At 40.4% G+C, this 20645-nt stretch overlaps 1 protein-coding gene across 10 annotated transcripts in view; it reads right to left on the bottom strand.

Moving 5' to 3' along the window:
• PROM1 (prominin 1) overlaps positions 1 to 20645 on the bottom strand; it is a 295046-nt gene that overhangs the window by 44827 nt on the left and 229574 nt on the right. For all 10 annotated transcript variants that reach the window (XR_014224835.1, XR_014224836.1, XR_014224837.1 and 7 more), the window contains 3 exons: positions 16145 to 16268; positions 5135 to 5238; positions 1989 to 2073 (listed from right to left, as the gene is read on the bottom strand). Coding sequence is in view for 4 of the 10 variants with exons in the window: in XM_082243084.1 (XP_082099210.1) it covers positions 1989 to 2073; positions 5135 to 5238; positions 16145 to 16268 (313 nt within the window). In the remaining 6 variants the exon portion in view is untranslated. The remainder of the gene's footprint in view (positions 1 to 1988; positions 2074 to 5134; positions 5239 to 16144; positions 16269 to 20645) is intronic.

Raw genomic sequence — 20645 nt, 5'->3', positions numbered from 1 at the left:
AAGATTTATGTAATTTTTATTTATTTATTTTTTTTTTTTACTAGTAATGGCAGCGAATAGCGATTCTTAGCAGGACTGCGACATTGCGGCAGACATATCGGACACCTGACATTTTTTAGGGCCCTTTCACATGGGCGCTCCGTATGTCCGCAAATCATCCTATGTTTTTGCGGATGATTTACGGACATAATGTATGTCAATGGCATTGCGGAGGTCAGCGGATGGCCATCCGCTGACATCCGATTTTCTTCCTTTCAGTTCTGTTTCGTTTTTTGGAACGGAACAGAACCCTATTTTTCCTCCGTTAAAAAAACGGAACTGATGCAAAATCGGATGTCATCGGTGTCATCCGCTGACATCCGCAATGCCCATAGACATACATTATGTCCGTATATCATCCGCAAACGGATGGGATGATATGCGGACATCCGTGAAAAAAAAAAGAAGTGCCGGAGCGGATCACAATGCGGTCCACTTCGTGTGAAAGAGCCCTTACACTTTTAGGGGGATCAGTGACATTACTACAGTAATCGGTGCTAAAAATTTGCATGGTTTCTGTACTAATGATACTGGCAGGGAAGGAGTTAACACCAGGGGCGATGAAAGGGTTAAATGTGTCCCTAGGAGGTGAATGAGCACTAGTGGTCCTGCGAATCGACGTACAGAAACGTCATCTCACGGGACAGATTTGACCTGCTGCAGTAAAACTACGACGGCTGATAGGCAAGCGGTTAAAGAAACCTCTGATATCAACCTTGTGCTGATTTTATATCAACATATACTCCCAACACCAGAAGTGTGCAACGTGAAGGCTGTTGTCTCACAGAAGGGCTCACAATTCAATTTTGAGGCCTCCTAAAGGCTTTTAAATAGATTGGGTAAGGAATAGATTGGGTTCCCTTCCTTTCTTCTTCTGATGTGGCTGAGACAGGAAATGTAAATTTTTATACAAAAGGGGCCTCCAAACTTTCTAAACAAAGGGCCAGTTAATGTACTTTACACTTTAGGGGGCCAGACTGTGGGCAGTGGGAGCAGAACATGCCTCAGCATCAGTGGGAGTAAACAATGCCTCAGGGTTAGTGGTTTTTGGGAGTAAAACAAATTACATAATGCCTATGTTCAATGGGATAAGGAATTATGTCCCATCATTGATATCAGGGAGATGAATAGTACCACATTATTGTCTATGGGAGAAATATTGTTTATGTTAGTGAAAGGATTTTGTTGGCGTAAGTGGGAGGAATAGGCTTGCCTGATAAAGGCAAGCGAAGGACTGCATCCGACCCACAGAGACTTTAAGACCACTGTTCTACAGTTAATATTAATAATAAAAGCGCAGATCCTGAGATTCTAGAGGCCCCTTTGGCACTATAAAGATTTATTATTTTCCATGTGATCTTACATTTATACCTAAACTGCAGATTATCACACATTGCACATTTCAAGTCTCTCAGCTATCACATATTGGCGTAACACAAGTCATTGAGTCAATCCTTGCCAATCTGTAAGGAGTCAATATATTTCCCCTTGCTTGTTAGGGATTATTCCCACAATCTGGAGGAGCAAGAGATACTGGTAATCACAAGAAACCCAAAGTGAGAGAAACATGGAGGCGGACTTCTCTTTCTGGAAAGCCGAGTGTCAAGCTGACCCATTGAATTCTCTACTTTTTAGGTCATTAGCATGCATAACCATGCAGATCAGGAAAGGTAACCTTTGTATTTCTCTCAGCACAGGCTTCCTTTAATGGGCATCTGCCCAAATTAGTCTTAGAGGATGTGTAAAGCTCTTCCTGGGCAAAGACTTATGCCAATGATTACAGTAAATGGTCTCTGTAAAGTACTGTTCTGCATGTCATAGTATTTAAGTAAAATGAAACAAATACTGCAAGCTACAGATCTAACTGAGCATCCTAATCATTGTATGTCTTGTGAATCTCACCCTTGCCAGATCATGAAAATACCATTCAACAAAACAATTATTCTTACCATGCTGATGTTAAGGAATTCATTGAGATTAAAAAGATTATTGATCTGAAGTGCAGTAAAAATGCCCTTGTTGTCTTTGCAGTCACTAATAAAATAAATAAATAAATAAATAAATAAACACAACAATAAAACATGACATAATAGATGATACGGCTTTCTGCTATTATTTATACTTGGTTTCCATCAGTACACGGTTTCCATTTGTAGTTCTCTTATCAATTTTGCTCTGCAACACTTAATTAAACTTTTGTAATCTAGCTTTCCTGCCTTATATCTCTGTCTTAAAGGTGTATTGCGCATACATTGTTCATAAGCTGGTGTAGGCCAAATGCTAATAATTGGCTCTCATATGTTCACAAACTCAATCTCACAGCTGATCAACTGTCTGTTTAAGTGTGTGGGTTAGTGTCTGCTGTGTACAGGTGGTGGCAAATGGAGCTTTGTGTTACAACACAAGGCATTGTTTACCTTTTTTTTTGTAATTTATTGAAATCAAAATTACATTGCGTTCATTTCTGTGTGTAGGTAGGGGCAGTCTATTTTCTCCACTGCAGGGGCATTGCAGATGGAGGGGAAGTCAAGAGGAACATGGTTCCTCTATGGTTTCCTGGGTCACTGGGGGAGCTATCCAATTGAATGCTAGCGCCCCATGTAACTCTTGTGGCCATCTTGGGACCTTGAATCCTAGGCTTGGTGCGCATTTCCTGTGTGTGTAGTGTAGGGTTAGGTCACCCATCTGTCAGGGACAGTAATTAGTGGCAGGGAGAGGTTCCAGAGGAGTTGGGAAAAAGCAGGGACATGCCATCCTTCCTGGAAGCCTCCCCGTTTGAGTTCAGACTGGCCAGGCCACATTCCATACCTCAAGACAGGCCCTGTCAGTGCACCCCTGACCTACGGTTATACTTTGCTTTGCAACATTCTGTGAGTGTGCCCAATTAGGTTGTATTTTTGTCACTTAGTTGTGCTTAATTGAACTTCAGTTACAATACAGCTCTGTTACTGCAAGTTAACTGTGAGTATTTACTGCTGTCACACTACGCTGCAACTGCAATTGGTGGCCAATGGTGACTTCATCTGATCTCCCTGCAACCCCCATCAAGGCTGAGGTGGGAACAAGACCGTGGGAACAAGACAGAGGGAAAACAAATGTTATTGTGTTCCTTGACATTAAGCCCACATTTATCTGTGCAAATAAGTGCAACTGAACTCCTTTAGTCCTCATGTACACTGGACGTTTGCAAACCTCTTTTGGACGCTGGAACTTGACAGCTAGTAAAGGAAGTTAAAAAACTTCTGTTTGTTTTTTCTCTCTCCCTCTATTCCCTACTCTTTTTAAACAGAAAAACGTTTTGGCTAGATAGGTATACTAGATATAATTTAGGGTTAAAGTATAACCAAGTAATTGAATTCATTTTTCTGGTACAAAATTGGCTGAACAAAGAAACCATTCAGATAAATAACCTTTCTGAGCCAAAAAAATATCAGACTCAAAATTCCATTTTTTTTCAGACCACAATTATATTTCTATGGGTGTCTTCAGAATCTTATGTCTACGTGTGTCTTCAGAATCTTATGTCTTCGTGTGTCTTCAGAATCTTATGTCCACATGTGTCTTCAGAATCTTATGTCTACATGTGTCTTCAGAATCTTATGTCTACGTGTGTCTTCAGAATCTTATGTCCACATGTGTCTTCAGAATCTTAAGTCTACATGTGTCTTCAGAATCTTATGTCCACATGTGTCTTCAGAATCTTAAGTCTACATGTGTCTTCAGAATCTTATGTCTACGTGTGTCTTCAGAATCTTATGTCCACATGTGTCTTCAGAATCTTATGTCCACATGTGTCTTCAGAATCTTATGTCCACATGTGTCTTCAGAATCTTATGTCTACATGTGTCTTCAGAATCTTATGTCTACATGTGTCTTCAGAATCTTATGTCCACATGTGTCTTCAGAATCTTATGTCTACAGGTGTCTTCAGAATCTTATGTCTACGTGTGTCTTCAGAATCTTATGTCTACGTGTGTCTTCAGAATCTTATGTCTACATGTGTCTTCAGAATCTTATGTTTACGTGTGTCTTCAGAATCTTATGTCTATGTGTATCTTCAGAATCTTATGTCTACATGTGTCTTCAGAATCTTATGTCTACGTGTGTCTTCAGAATCTTATGTCTACGTGTGTCTTCAGAATCTTATGTCTACGTGTGTCTTCAGAATCTTATGTCTACGTGTGTCTTCAGAATCTTATGTCTACGTGTGTCTTCAGAATCTTATGTCTACGCGTGTCTTCAGAATCTTATGCCTACATGTGTCTTCAGAATCTTATGTCTACGTGTGTCTTCAGAATCTTATGTCTACGTGTGTCTTCAGAATCTTATGTTTACGTGTGTCTTCAGAATCTTATGTCTATGTGTGTCTCCAGAATCTTATGTCTACATGTGTCTTCAGAATCTTATGTCTACATGTGTCTTCAGAATCTTATATCTACGTGTGTCTTCAGAATCTTATGTCTACATGTGTCTTCAGAATCTTATGTCTACATGTGTCTTCAGAATCTTATGTCTACGTGTGTCTTCAGAATCTTATGTCTACGTGTGTCTTCAGAATCTTATGTCTACGTGAGTCTTCAGAATCTTATGTCTACGTGAGTCTTCAGAATCTTATGTCTACATGTGTCTTCAGAATCTTATGTCTACGTGTGTATTCAGAATCTCATGTCTACGTGTGTCTTCAGAATCTTATGTCTACATGTGTCTTCAGAATCTTATGTCTACGTGTGTCTTCAGAATCTTATGTCTACGTGTGTGTTCAGAATTTTATGTCTACGTGTGTCTTCAAAATCTTATGTCTACGTGTGTCTTCAGAATCTTATGTCTACATGTGTCTTCAGAATCTTATGTCTACGTGTGTCTTCAGAATCTTATGTCTACGTGTGTCTTCAGAATCTTATGTCTACGTGTGTCTTCAGAATCCTATGTCTACGTGTGTTTTCAGAATCTTATGTCTACGTGTGTCTTCAGAATCTTATGTCTACGTGTGTCTTCAGAATATTATGTCTATGTGTGTCTTCAGAATCTTATGTCTACATGTGTCTTCAGAATCTTATGGCCATGGGTGTCATCAGACACTATGATTGATTCCTACCTGTACACTTTTTCAAACGTAAGATTGACATTGGCATTTTGGTATAAGACTCCAGACAAGTAATTTTTCCACTGTGAGTTCAACAGATAAGGGGTATCCAGAACCTACAGAATGCACAGAATTATGTTTAGTACAACACATCAGATACACAACCATAAATGCCTAACAGCACACATAAAACGATTATACTGGCAACGGGAAAATGATCATATTCGAAAATAAATGTTAAAGCTGAACCCTGGGAATTAGACAAAATTTACCTTTGGGGGAAGGGGTGTCTAGGTGGTGCAGGGATAAGGTGTATTACTTACCACATTCATTGGCAGGCTCCCTCAATGCATGCAACCGATCCAGAACTTGTTCTCTGCATATAATGCAAGGTTAATATCCCTGCATTGTACCTGATGATGCTGAGAGACTGATCACAGCCCATCCACAGCCTGGGGCTTCAGGTGATATAAGGACAAGTTTGGAGCCTGTGGCACCGAAGGATATGGTAATACAGCTTATCCCAGCGCTGGGAATTCTCATGTCAGTGAGTTGTCACAGAGCAGATGTCCCCGATTGAGGATTTCCCTGACCAACTGCTCTGGTGACAACTTAAAATGCTTGGATTTTCCCTCCAAGTCAATAGTCTCCCCAGTGGGTAAGGAGACAGCACTTAAAACTTGACAAAGGGTCTAACCCTTCCCCACTCTGTCCCAAACTAAATTAATTTAAAAAATGTGCCTTTACATAAATATTAATAACTTGTTTAGCTTTGTATGCCAATATAAATATCTTTATACCTGTAAATTTGGTCAAAACAGAATCTTTTTTATATGGTAATATTACCTGTATGTGATCATTATCCATCCAAAGAAAGGTTATTCTGGATGGGCCAAAATGATAAGTACGTATATGGTGGTCTGTAATCACTAGACCAGGGGTCTTCAAACTATGGCCCTCCAGTTGTTCAGGAACTACAATTCCCATTATGCCCTAGTCATGTCTGTGAATGTCAAAAATTTACAATGCCTCATGGGATGTGTAGTTCCGCAACAGCTGGAGGGCCGTAGTTTGAGGATCCCTGCACTAGACCATCTTGCCAGTGAATTTACTGTAAGTAATTTTTTTGGATCAGATTTTCTTTTTTAGCATTTCTATTTTTAAGAAGCTTTCAGATCACTGGCTCACATCTAAGAAGCATATCATATTTTCTTTCATTTTTCAATGTGTCTATATGAGTATTCTATCATAATTGTAGATATGAACAGATAACATGGTTAGCACCTAACTAATACCTTCCATACTAAGCAGTATAGATATTTCAAAACCTGTATGAGCATAATAGAACACCGAATACCACTGTGCAATGCAATCACAGTATGCAGAGGTCCTCAGGGGTAGTGTTATGACAGATAACCAGTAACACCAGCCTAACGACAAGGTACCCTGTGAAGTCATTTTAGTAAAATAGTAGTAGCAGCTTAAGAGAATGTTGTGTTGGTTCAATCTATCCTTAGAAAATGTATGAACTAGAGCTACTTTTTAAAATGACAATGAGATCATTCAGTAAGGTTCATAGTTAAAATATTTCTGTCCTTCCTTATTCCAAGTTATGCTATTGCGTCTATGCTGTTGGGGGTGTGGATGAATCAGGTAATTAGAAGAACTTTGTACATTTTTTTAGCTGTACAGCAATATGAAATTCGGTATTTAAGCCTAAGGCAGCTGTCTGAAAAGATGTTCCTTCTCTAGAAATGTGCTAATCCTAAACATTAAAGACACACCACATGAAACGTGGCTTCTAAAATCTGTTTTTGGTTCAACACTACTTTCTTTGTATCTAAATAGTACAAGACAGTGGGGCCGGTTTTGTGTAATGATAGTGAGGATATTTATTTGTTATGTAACATCAGCAGTTTTACAAAAGGATCTAACTTTTATCTATAAGAGGTGTCAAATGATAATGTCATTTGCAACTTTTGACCTGGTTGGGGCACAGTCTTAGCAGCCTACAATGATCATGAATGGTTTACACACCAGACTAGGTGCAATGGCAGGAAACACAGGTGCATCTTAAAAATAGAATATCATCAAAAGTTAATTTATTTCAGTAATTCAATTAAAAAAGTCAAACTCATATTCTATAGATTCATTACACACAGAGTGATATGTTTCAAGCATGTCTTTCTTTTCATTTTGATAAATATAGCTTACAGCTAGTGAAACCCAAAATTCAGTATCTCAGAAAATCAGAACATTATAGAAGACCAATTAAAAAAAAAATGATTTTTAATACAGAAATGTTGGTTTACTAAAAAGTATGTCCATGTACAGTCTTTACTTGGTTGGGACTCCTTTTGCATGAATTACTGCACCAATACGTCATGGCATGGAGGTGATAAGCCTGTGACACTGCTGAGGTGTTATTGAAGCCCAGGTTGCTTTGATAGCAGCTTTCAGCTCATTTGCATTGTTGGGTCTGGTGTCTTATCTTCCTCTTGACAATACCCACAGATTCTCTATGGGGTTTAGGTCAGGTGAGTTTTCTAGCCAATCAAGCACAGTAATACCATGATCATTAAAACCAGGTACCAGGGGCGTAACTACAGGGGTTGCAGGGGTTGCAATCGCTACCGGGCCCCATGCTCCAGGGGGCCCGGTAGCAAACCAGTGGGTGAACTTCCAGGATCGCAAAGGTCACACTTGCGACCGGACCCTGGCATTGCACCACTGTGGGGAGGCCCCAAGATTGCAGGAAGGGGGCCCACAAGATTGCAGGAAGGGGGCCCACTGCAGAACTTGTGAAAGAATCCTGCTGCGGGACCGTAATAAAAGGCCATGCAACAAGTGTAAAGAGCCCCAGGATTAGTGGTAAGAGCCCTGGGCTTGAAGGTAAGGGCCCCCGGCTAGGGGTCTGGGGGGCCCTTCATGGTTTCTTGCATCAGGGCCCTGAAGGTTCTAGTTACGCCTCTGCCAGGTACTGGTACTTTTGGCAGTGTGGGTGGGTGCCAAGTCCTGCTTGAAAATGAAATCAGCATCTCCATAAAGCTAGTCAGCAGAGGGAAAAATGAAGTGCTCTAGAATTTCCTGGTAGAGGGCTGTGCTGACTTTGGACTTGATAAAACACAGTGGACCAACCCTAGCAGATGACATGGCTCCTCAAATCATTACTGAGTATGGAAACTTTACACTGGACCTCAAGCAACTTGGATTCTGTGCCTCTCCACTCTTCCCCCCAGACTCTGGGGCCTGGATTGCCAAATGAAATGAAAATCTACTTATATCTGAAAAGAGGACTTTGGACCACTGAGCAACAGTCCAGTCTTTTTTTTCCTTAGCCCAAGTAGGATGCTTCAGACGTTGTCTCTGGTTCAGGAGTGGCTTCACACATGGAATGAGACAGTTGTAGCCCATGTTCTGGATATGTCTTTGGGTGGTTGCTCTTGAAGCACTGATATTAGCAATAGACCAATCCTCCAAATTAATGCTGCCATTATCCCTGTTGCTTGTGCACCTTTTTCTACCACACTTTTTCCTTCCATTCAACTTTCCATGAATATGATTGGATACAGCAATCTGTGAACAGCGAGCTCCTTTAGCAATGACCTTTGTGACTTACCCTCTTTGTGGAGGGTGTCAATGACTGTCTTCTGGACAACTGTCAAGCCAGCAGTCTTCCCCATGATTGTGTAACCTACTGAACAAGACCCGTTAAAGGCTCAGGAAACCTTTAAGGGTGTTTTGAGTTAATTAGCTGATTAGAGTGTGACACCATGAGTCTACAATATTGAACTTTTTCACAATATTCTAATTTTGTGAGATTTAGAATTTTGGGTTTTCACTAGCTGTAAGCCAAAATCATCAAAATTAAAAGAAAGAAATGCTTGGAATATATCACTCTGTGTGTAATGAATTTATATAATATATGAGTTCCACTTTTTGAAATGGACTACTGAAATAAATTATCTTTTTTAAATGATATTCAAACTTTTTGAGATTCACCTGTAGATACCAATGTATACAGACATCTTGAATTGTAAGGAATCCTAATGCTCGAATAAATACATCAAGACCAGACAGGAACTCTTTCTTAATTCCCAGCAGCCAACCAGTATGGTGGAAAGATCATAGTGTAGATTCCAGGAAACCTAATGAAAAAAAGGCTTTCTGGTAACCAAATGAATAAGCGTGTTGTCGTTCTCTGGACTCCCTAGTGGAAAAAAGTAAAATGCTAATCCTGATATTCTACTGACAAATTGTAATGTCAGTTCCCTAAACATGGTAAAATAGTAATAGACTAATTGTTGGTTGTTGTCTTGTGAGAAAAATCATAACACGGGTCCTTGTAATTTCAAAGGAAAAACAGAAAGGGCAAGTCTAAAAGCACAGTGACAAATGTGTTGTGCCAATCTGGTCAAGAGGCTTGTTCCACTTTTAGCCTACTACTGGATAGGACCAGATCTGAACCCAGGACCTCATTTGGGTCTGGCAGTAGCATTTCTTGCTGTGCTACCTGAGATGCTGGACAGATCCCTGCCTGTTCCTTTGAACACCCTTACTTTCTATCTGGTTTCTGATGACCTTTGGACTCCTTGCTCCTTTGCACTTCATATTTAAGCCATGCCTTTGCACTTCCTATTTGCCAGAATATGGTGCTCATCTCCAACCAACATCTTGCTCTTTACGTTCTTGCGGTCGTCTGGATCTTTATTACCAATTATGGACATTTGGCTTGTTCCTCGACTTCTTCTTAATTCCAACCTGCAAACCACTTGTTACTGACAATTGGCTTGTTTACCGACCACTTTTCTTCTTGATCCCTACCTGCTACATTTGCTACTAGACCCTAGCTTACTCACCAGGTGGGGCAAAACCTGTGGACCGCAACCTGGTATTAGTATGCAGCAAAGTCCATCGCCACCATGTGGAGCCCTGGTGAAGCTCTGGTGAAGGCCGGCTAGTGCTTAGACCCCGTGCCTCAGGTGAGATCAGTGTGAGGGTCAGAAGCATAAGGGTAGAGCCTACAATAATGGGTTTTAGGTCACCACCGGGTGAACTTCCTACCTGTTTGCCCCTTTTTGAATAAAGCAGGTAAGTAGGTTCTTGCAGTTGTTTTGAATCATAGCAGCAGTTGGGGTCTTAAGGTACTTGTAGGTGGCCTTTTGGATAAAATTTTTTTTATTTCATGGGCTAAATCTGCTGTTAATTGTGCAATCATCTATGAGTTGGCGTGGTATGGCTGGAGGCCAGTCTTTGAGGTTACATAAATACAGGGATATTTATGGAAAATACCTTCAAAGAACTCAATTCAAATTGTGTGTGAACTGAATTTTGTTATTTATACATTTTTGCTAATAAAAGGAGGCTATGGCCATTAAACTACACTCTGTGTTGTATGCTGTCTGTTTATTAGTAATTCTTTGACATATAAGAATAATGATGAAGAAATTTGGAAGAAAGGACTTTCTTAATGCCCTAGTCAATAAGATTACAAATAAATCGTACTGGTGGCTGCCTGAGAGCAAAGCCCCATTCTGAATGTATTACAGACTAATGAATACAATGGTAATTTTTAAAAACCTTTGCATGTATAACTTGAATACAAAGTTGATTCCATCAAGTTGGAAGTTAGCGTTACTTTAACCACTTGCCAACTGCTCACTAGAGCTGTACTGCGGCAAAGTGGCTCTTGTAGGTCTGACGACGTAGACCTACGTTGCCAGACACTCCACCTTCTCGGCGGTGCACGCGCGCCGCCGGAGGCTCGCTCCCGCTGTATTCAGTCACAGTGGGAGTCGGGCCAGGGGAGGAGCAGCGGCGATCGCCGCTACTCTTCCCCGATCGTCAGGGAATCGAGTGTGGAGATCCGCCTGCTTGTGTAAACACAAGCGGGCGGATCTCCTAAGTGACAGGCAGGGTCAGATTTCAGGGTTCAGCATAGCTGAACCTGCGATCTGTCCTTGTGTCACTCAGTCACCTCCCCCCACACACGTTAGTAAGCACCAGGCATACATTAACCCCTCCCTCTCCAATAAAATTAACCCCTTCCCTGCCAGTGTCATTTTTACAGTAACAGTGCATATTTATAGCACTGATTACTGTAGTAATGTCACTGGTACCCCCAAAAGTGTCAAACATGTCAGTCAAGGGTCCGATCTTTCCGCCGCAATGTCACAGTCCCGCAAAAAAAAAAACGCAGATCGCCGCCATTACTAGTTAAAAAAAAACACCAAAAATGACAGAAATCTTTCCCTTAGTTAGTAAACGCAATAACTTTTGCGCAAACCAATCAAAATACGCTTATTGTGATTTTTTTTACCAAACATAGGTAGCAGAAAACAAATTGGCCAAAAATTTAAAAAAATTTGATTTTTAAATTTTTTTGGGGGGAATTTCATATAAAAAAAATGTGAAAAATATTGTTATTTTTTCAAAATTTACGCTCTTTTTTTGTTTATAGCGCAAAAAGTAAAAATCGCACAGGTGATCAAATACCACCAAAAGAAAGCTCTGTTTGTGGGAAAAAAAAGGACGTAAATTTCATTTGGGTACGGCATCGCACGGCCGCGCAATTGTCAGTTAAAGTCGCACAGTGCCGAATCGCAAAAAGTGGCCCTGACGTAAGACAGCAAAATCCTCTGGTGGTAAAGTGGTTAAGCAGCATAGATTCTCAAATCTCCCCTCAGGCCTTAACAACTGTAAATGTTTTCTGGATGTGTAAGAGCTCATGGAACTCTAGATATTTCGTTTAAAGCTGTGAGGAATCCATATATGTTTCAGAGGAAATACAAAAGTTATAGACTGCTGGGGGACATATGTGAGATTATATATTATTGCATCAAGTGTATATAAAGTCCAAGGTTTCTTTTGTAGTTTTCTAGCGGTATGTGGCTAGAACATCAGTCAGTTTTTAAATGCTGTCTGTGTCCTTGCTGGACACAGACAGCACTTTTTATTTGTCTTAGTGACCAGTGTCACTGGTACTGAAAGTAAAGGGAATTTTTTTTTTTTTTTTTTTTTATTGTTCACCAGAGCAGGAACAGAGGGAAAATATGTAAACAGGGACAATTTTTTCGGTGAAAGCCGTCCATGAGGGCATTTCCCTCAATTCAGAGGATTTTCTACTTTTCTCCTGGTGTAAATACAGGACAAGAATTGAAGGGGAATTTCCCCAATGGGACAGTGATTGCAAAAAACAAACAGTGGTTATACCATAGAGTGTTCATTCTCAATCCAAGTTTTTGCTTTAGATATAGTCTAACCTAAAAAGTTATTTTATCAAAGACTCTTATTATATTCTCAGCTATTTAAATTGCTCATGCTTGTGCAGACATTAGGGCATTTGTTATTTAGTTTAGGCATAGGAATATTTACAAACGTTGGTAGGTTAATTGGCCCCAGTATGTGTGTGCATGAATGTGAGTTGGGGACCTTAGATTGTAAGCTCCTTGAGGGCAGGGACTGATGTGAATGTGCAAGATATACAGTATCTCACAAAAGTGAGTACACCCCTCACATTTTTGTAAATATTGTATTATATATTTTCATGTGACAATACTGAAGAAATGACACTTTGCTACAATGTAATGTAGTGAGTGTACAGTTTGTATAACAGTGTATATTTGCTGAACCCTCAAGATAACTCAACACACAGCCATTAATGTCTAAACTGCTGGCAATAAAAGTGAGTACACCCCTAAGTGGAAATGTACAAATTGGGCCCAAAGTGTCAATATTTTGTGTGGCCACCATTATTTTCCAGCACTGTCTTAACCCTCTTGGGCATGGAGTTCACCAGAGCTTCAGAAGTTGCCACAGGTGTCCTCTTCCACTCCTCCATGACGACATCACTGAGCTGGTGGATGTTAGAGACCTTACGCTCCTCCACCTTCTGTTTGAAGATGCCCCACAGATGCTCAATAGAGTTTAAGTCTGGAGACATGGTTAGCCAGTCAATCACCTTTACCCTCAGCTTCTTTAGTAAGGCAGTAGTCATCTTAAAGATGTGTTTGGGGTCCTTATTATGTTGGAATACTGCCCTGCAGCCCAGTCTCCAAAGGAAGGGGATCATGCTCTGCTTCAGTATGTCACAGTACATGTTAGCATTCATGGTTCCCTCAATGAACTGTAGCTCCCCAGTGCTGGCAGCACTCATGCAGCCCCAGACCAGGACACTTCCACCACCATGCTTGACTGTAGGCAGGACACATTTCTCTTTGCACTCCTCACCTGGTTGCAGCCACACATGCTTGACACCATCTGAACAAAATACGTTTATCTTGGTCTTATTAGACCTCAGGACATGGTTCCAGTGATCCATGTCCTTAATCTGCTTGTCTTCAGCAAACTGTTTGCAGGCTTTCTTGTGCATCATCTTTAGAAAAGGCTTCCTTCTGGGGTGACAGCCATGCAAGCCAATTTGATGCAGTGTGCGGCGTATGGTCTGAGCACTGACAGGCTGACCCCCCACCCCTTCAACCTTTGCAGCAATGTTGGCAGCACTCATACATCTATTTTCCAAAGACAACCTCTGGATATGACGCAGAGCATGTGCATTCAACTTCTTTGATCGACCATGGGGTGGCCTGTACTGAGTGGAACCTGTCCCGTTAAACTGCTGTATGGTTTTGGCCACTGTGCTGCTGCTCAGTTTCAGGATCTTGGTAATCTTCTTATAGTCTAGGCCATTTTTATGTAGAGCAACAATTCTTTTTTTCAGATCCTAAGAGAGTTCCTTGCCATGAGGTTCCATGTTGAACTTCCAGTGACCAGTATGAGAGAGTGAGAGTTATAACACCAAATTTAACACACCTACTCCCCATTCACACCTGGGACATTGTAACACTAACAAGTCACATGACACCCGGGAGGGAAAATGGTGAATTGGGCCCAATTTGGACATTGCCACTTAGGGGTGTACTCACTTTTGTTGCCAGTGGTTTAGACATTAATGGCTGTGTGTTGAGTTATTTTGAGAGGACAGCAAATTTACAATGTTATACAAGCTGTACATTCACTACTTTACATTGTAGCAAAGTGTAATTTCTTCAGTGTTATCAGTGTTATCTTGCTCCTTTTTCCTCTCCCTTCCCCCTCCCCCTCTTTTTATCCCCTCCCCTTCTTTCCCCCGTCTTATCAGAACCCCTCCTCTCTTTCTTTCCCCCCTGCCCCTTTTTTCCTCCCCTTCCCTTGTTTGTTTCCCTGTCCCTCCCGCCCCCCCTCTCTCCCCCCCATTCCCCTTCTTTTCTCCCCCCCCCATCCTTTTCTTCCCCCTTCCCTTCCTTACCCTTCTCTTTTCCTCCATCCCCCCCCCTCTTCCCCTTCTCTTTTCCTCCATCCCCCCCCCCCTCTTCCCATTCTCTTTTCATTTTTGTCATGGGAGCATATGTAAACTTAATATTAAAGTTCCTACCATTACTTTGCCATTATTAGTGTCTCCCATGTCCGTCGGTGAGAATTTTTGGTGGCTGACCCGCTAGAGGGGTTGTGATCCGTGCTGCCTCCAGGTGAGCCCAAACACTTCCCCACATTTGTGATGTATAAGCAATGCTATATCATTGTATAATTATGATTCATTGTTTTGTGATTTTTGTTTGTTTTAAAAATATTTACTTGTTTTTGTTAACATCTGTAGAGTGCATTTATATCCTCTTGAAGAAGCGGTCAATCCGTGAAACATGTAGAGCAATGCACACTTGAACATTATACGACACACCCTGTTTTTCAGCTATCCACTCTTGAAGCTATGAATTGATGATGGACCTCTGTCCTTTTTAATGTGTATTGTTTTGAATAAAATTTGATATACAAACTTTATATGTGAAGTATCTATTAGTTAAGATGGTACCGTAAAAAATCCCACGCACTCCCCTCTTTTCCATTTCCCCTTTCCCAGGGACTGTTTTTGTGAAAATGGCCCTTTCTCCTCTTTAACCGTTTATTAGTCAATTTAGGATGTTGGTACCTACAAACCTTTGTTGTATTTCAGGCTTGACACTATTAACATGAAAAGATATAATAAAATGTTTACAAAAATGTGAGGGGTGTACTCACTTCTGTGAGATACTGTATGTAAAGTGCTGTGTAATTTGAAAGCGCTATGTAAGCACCTGTAATAAATAAATAAAACGTAAGTGTTTTGGGGATAGTATGGTAATCCTTTTAAAGCCCTGTAATGTCTTTTTGGTGGCCCTGTAAGTTAACAGCCTATATAAAAATATTGTATTTTGAATTTAAATTAGAAACAAAGTCTTTGGTTAATTTATAAAAGTTAAGCAATTCTGGGTAGTAGAAAAATTCCAAGCTGGCCACTGGTGCCTGGAGCTCAGTGTGAAAGTTGATGATTGACAGTTCTAGGCTTTTATACAGGCTGAAGCTTGAGAAGGTATGCACTACAACATGATCTAAAAGGAAAAGTAAATGGGATTCCTGCCCAAAGCATCATATTTGTATGGATTATATGCCGACATGCAGAGCTCCTGCATGTGATGTGATTGCTCACATCACATGCCAAAAAACATTTTTACAATGCTCTGCTAATAATGGCTTTTTTTTTCAAATTAAAAACTTAGTGAGGTGACAATGACAAGTACAAGTTAACATCAGTAAAAAAGATCAAATAAAATGTCTACAGATTTACTTTATTGATTGAAAGTGATTTACTACTTTATAGATAACTTGCAGAAATTGTAATTATGCCTAAGCAATACTCTGTCTTGAATGATGTCTTATAAAATAGCAGTGCAATTCCTGTACCTACAGCCTCATTGCTGTGTATTTGCACTGCTGCCTCTAACTGTTAGTCTCAATAGATTTGGAGTGAGATTTCGTGGTGTCACTATTGCTCCACTCATTGTTCTCCTTGCTGGAGAGGACATGCAGTGCAAGAATCTCCCTGCTTTTGTTTTTATGTATTTTTTTGGATCTGTGCTTTCTCCACCTCTCCTGCTGTACCGTTTTCCAACTCTCCACAGCACCCCCAGGCCCTAAATCAAGATTATAGTAATAAAAAATAATTCTCACCTTAAACAAAGACTTGTCTTGAAATGGCTCACATACCAGCTTTTCAACATTTCCACCAGCCAGGAATGTGATGATTACAACAAGCATAAGGACCCAGGAGAAGAGAAAGCTGAATCCAACACCACTGTGCAACAACAAATAAAGAAGAAAAAGACACCAGGATAAGTATATTTATTTTCAATAAATGTGACAGTTATTTTCAACTAAGTTCGATGAGATTTGAAATTACAGTCACGTGTATAAATCAGAGAGCTGTATCCTTGTGTTAAAGCTTTATAAATCAAGTCTCATTTGTTAATGTGGTAGCAATAGGAAACAGAGCAACTGCACAAGCCATGTTTCATTATTGTATTTCCCCTTGTGATATGCAAAATAAATGCATAGGTAATATTAATACTGTTATACAGGATTTATTCAGCACCAGCAGTTTGTGTAACCCCTTATAATATAAAGGGAGACAGGTAAGCTACAATACAAGTCAATACAACAGGGTTGTATTAGAATGTGGTGAATTATTCATGTGTTCAAGGCTGCTCTGTCCCTTGAAATTTAACAAAAGAATCAAACATTTCCATTGGGACTTTGTTGCAGCCATAAAAATACAAAGATAAATATAAAAGACAGATTTTTTATTGTTCAAACAAGTCTAAAAGATGAATATTAAAAACTCCGTTCACTGTACATGCATAATAATAATGCATGCATGATGCATAATAAGTGCAGCGCTTATCTAAATAAGTGACAAATACATATATAACAAAATATATGGGATTAGGGACTCCACAACATGCTTATTTTGAGTAGGGATGATCAAACTTTTCAAAAGTTCGGTTCGACCAGAACACCAGAACTTTCAGAAAGTTCGGCCCGGATTTCAGAACCCCATTGAAATCAATGGGACCCGAACTTCGGTAATCAAAAAACCCCATTTTGAAGCCCTAAAACCCAAAAAAAATGCCCCTAAAAAGTGCCTAGGGTTCTGGGTCATGCCCCAGGGACTATAAATCACACAAAAAAAGTTCTTAAAAATTGTAATTTTTGATAGAGAGCCAATTATTGAAAAAATTATTGAAAAAAAAAATAGATCTCTTTGGATTTAGTGTCTGGGGGTCTAAAAAGTGTACCTGTGAAGCTTCAGCTCTGTAGCATGTCCAGAACCAGAAAAACGTTTGTTTGTATTAGGTCACTTATAGAACAGGGATATGGCTCGGCTATTTTTACACCTTGCCGGTTTTGTAGCAAGCGTTTTTTTGGGCTTTTTTTGACAGTTATTGGAGGCAGGCACAACATCAGAACTTCTGTATAGGGGTATATATACACACACATGTATGTATATATACACATACACATATATAGGTGTGAAAGTAGCAGAACACTATACTTGCGCTAATGAAATAAATAACACCCATATGGCTTCTCTCCTTTCACACCTATATATGTGTATGTGTATATATACATATAAGTGTGTGTGTATATATACCCCTATACACAAGTTCAGATGTCATGCCTGACTCCAAAGACCCCAAAAAAATGCCCCCAAAAAACGCCTGCAATAACACACCTGGGCGTTTTTTTGGGCATTTTTTTGGGGTCTTTGGAGTCAGGCATGACATCAGAACTTCTGTATAGGGGTATATATACACACACATGTATGTATATATACACATACACATATATAGGTGTGAAAGTAGCAGAACACTATACTTGCGCTAATGAAATAAATAACACCCATATGGCTTCTCTCCTTTCACACCTATATATGTGTATGTGTATATATACATATAAGTGTGTGTGTATATACAGTGGGTACGGAAAGTATTCAGACCCCCTTAAATTTTTCACTCTTTGTTATATTGCAGCCATTTGCTAAAATCATTTAAGTTCATTCTTCTTCCTCGTGAATGTACACATAGCACCCCATACTGACAGAAAAACACAGAATTGTTGACATTGTTGCAGATTTATTAAAAAAGAAAAACTGAAATATCACATGGTCCTAAGTATCCAGACCCTTTGCTGTGACACTCATATTTAACTCAGGTGCTTTCCATTTCTTCTGATCATCCTTGAGATGGTTCTACACCTTCATTTGAGTCCAGCTGTGTTTGATTTTACTGATTGGACTTGATTAGGAAAGCCACACACCTGTCTATATAAGACCTTCCAGATCACAATGCATGTCAGAGCAAATGAGAATCATGAGGTCAAAGGAACTGCCTGAAGAGCTCAGAGACAGAATTGTGGCAAGGCACAGATCTGGCCAAGGTTACAAAAAGATTTCTGCTGCACTTAAGGTTCCTAAGAGCACAGTGGCCTCCATAATCCTCAAATGGAAGACGTTTGGGACGACCAGAACCCTTCCTAGAGCTGGCCGTCCGGCCAAACTGAGCTATCGGGGGAGAAGAGCCTTGGTGAGAGAGGTAAAGAAGAACCCAAAGATCACTTTGGCTGAGCTCCAGAGATGCAGTCAGGAGATGGGAGAAAGTTGTAGAAAGTCAACCATCACTGCAGCCCTCCACCAGTCGGGGCTTTATGGCAGAGTGGCCCGACGGAAGCCTCTCCTCAGTGTAAGACACATGAAAGCCCGCATGGAGTTTGCTAAAAAACACCTGAAGAACTCCAAGATGGTGAGAAATAAGATTCTCTGGTCTGATGAGACCAAAATAGAACTTTTTGGCCTTAATTCTAAGCGGTATGTGTGGAGAAAACCAGGTACTGCTCATCACCTGTCCAATACAGTCCCAAAAGTGAAGCATGGTGGTGGCAGCATCATGCTGTGGGGGTGTTTTTCAGCTGCAGGGACAGGACGACTGGTTGCAATCGAGGGAAAGATGAATGCAGCCAAGTACAGGGATATCCTGGACAAAAACCTTCTCCAGAGTGCTCTGGACCTCAGACTGGGCCGAAGGTTTACCTTCCAACAAGACAATGACCCTAAGCACACAGCTAAAATAACAAAGGAGTGGCTTCACAACAACTCCGTGACTGTTCTTGAATGGCCCAGCCAGAGCCCTGACTTAAACCCAATTGAGCATCTCTGGAGAGACCTAAAAATGGCTGTCCACCAACGTTTACCATCCAACCTGACAGAACTGGAGAGGATCTGCAAGGAGGAATGGCAGAGGATCCCCAAATCCAGGTGTGAAAGACTTGTTGCATCTTTCCCAAAAAGACTCCTGGCTGTATTAGATCAAAAGGGGGCTTCTACTAAATACTGAGCAAAGGGTCTGAATACTTAGGACCATGTGATATTTCAGTTTTTCTTTTTTAATAAATCTGCAACAATGTCAACAATTCTGTGTTTTTCTGTCAGTATGGGGTGCTATGTGTACATTCATGAGGAAGAAGAATGAACTTAAATGATTTTAGCAAATGGCTGCAATATAACAAAGAGTGAAAAATTTAAGGGGGTCTGAATACTTTCCGTACCCACTGTATACCCCTATACAGAAGTTCAGATGTTTTGCCTGCCTCCAAAGACTCCAAAAAAATGCCCAAAAAAACGCCTGCGCCAAAAAAAAAACGCCCAAGTGTGTTATTGTAGGCGGTTTTTTTGGGCATTTTGTTGGGGTCTTTGGAGTCAGGCATGACATCTGAACTTGTATATAGGTGTATATATACACACACTTATATGTATTATACACATACACATATATAGGTGTGATAGAAGCGGAGCCATATGCCTGTTAATTATTTCATTAGCGCAAGCATAGTGTTCTGCTCTTTTCACACCTATATATGTGTAGGTGTATATATACATACATGTGTGTGTATATATACCCCTATACACAAGTTCAGATGTTTTGCCTGCCTCCAAAGACCCCAAAAAAATGTCCAAAAAAACACCTGCGCCAAAAAAAAACGCCCAGGTGTGTTATTGCAGGCGTTTTTTTGGCCATTTTTTTGGGGTCTTTGGAGTCAGGCATGACATCTGAACTTGTGTATAGGGGTATATATACACACACATGTATGTATATATACACCTACACATATATAGGTGTGAAAAGAGTAGAACACTATGCTTGCGCTAATGAAATAATTAACAGGCATATGGCTCCGCTCCTATCACACCTATATATGTGTATAATACATATAAGTGTGTGTGTATATATACCCCTATACACAAGTTCAGATGTCATGCCTGACTCCAAAGACCCCAAAAAAATGCCCCAAAAAAATGCCTGCAATAACACACCTGGGCGTTTTATTTTTTGGCTCAGGTGTTTTTTTGGGCATTTTTTTGGGGTCTTTGGAGGCAGGCAAAACATCTGAACTTCTGTATAGGGTTATATATACACACACATGTATGTATATATACACCTACACATATATAGGTGTGAAAAGAGCAGAACACTATGCTTGCGCTAATGAAATAATTAACCACTTAAGCCCCGGAAGATTTTACCCCCATTCCGACCAGGGGGTATTTTGCGATTCGGCACTGCGTGATTTTAACGGACAATTGCGCGGTCGTGCGACGCTGTACCTAAACGAATTTGGC

This window comes from Pelophylax lessonae (genome assembly GCF_965119305.1).
Source record: "Pelophylax lessonae genome assembly, chromosome: 1".
In the NCBI taxonomy this organism is placed as follows: Eukaryota; Metazoa; Chordata; class Amphibia; order Anura; family Ranidae; genus Pelophylax; species Pelophylax lessonae.
This window is presented reverse-complemented; position numbering and strand designations above follow the sequence as displayed.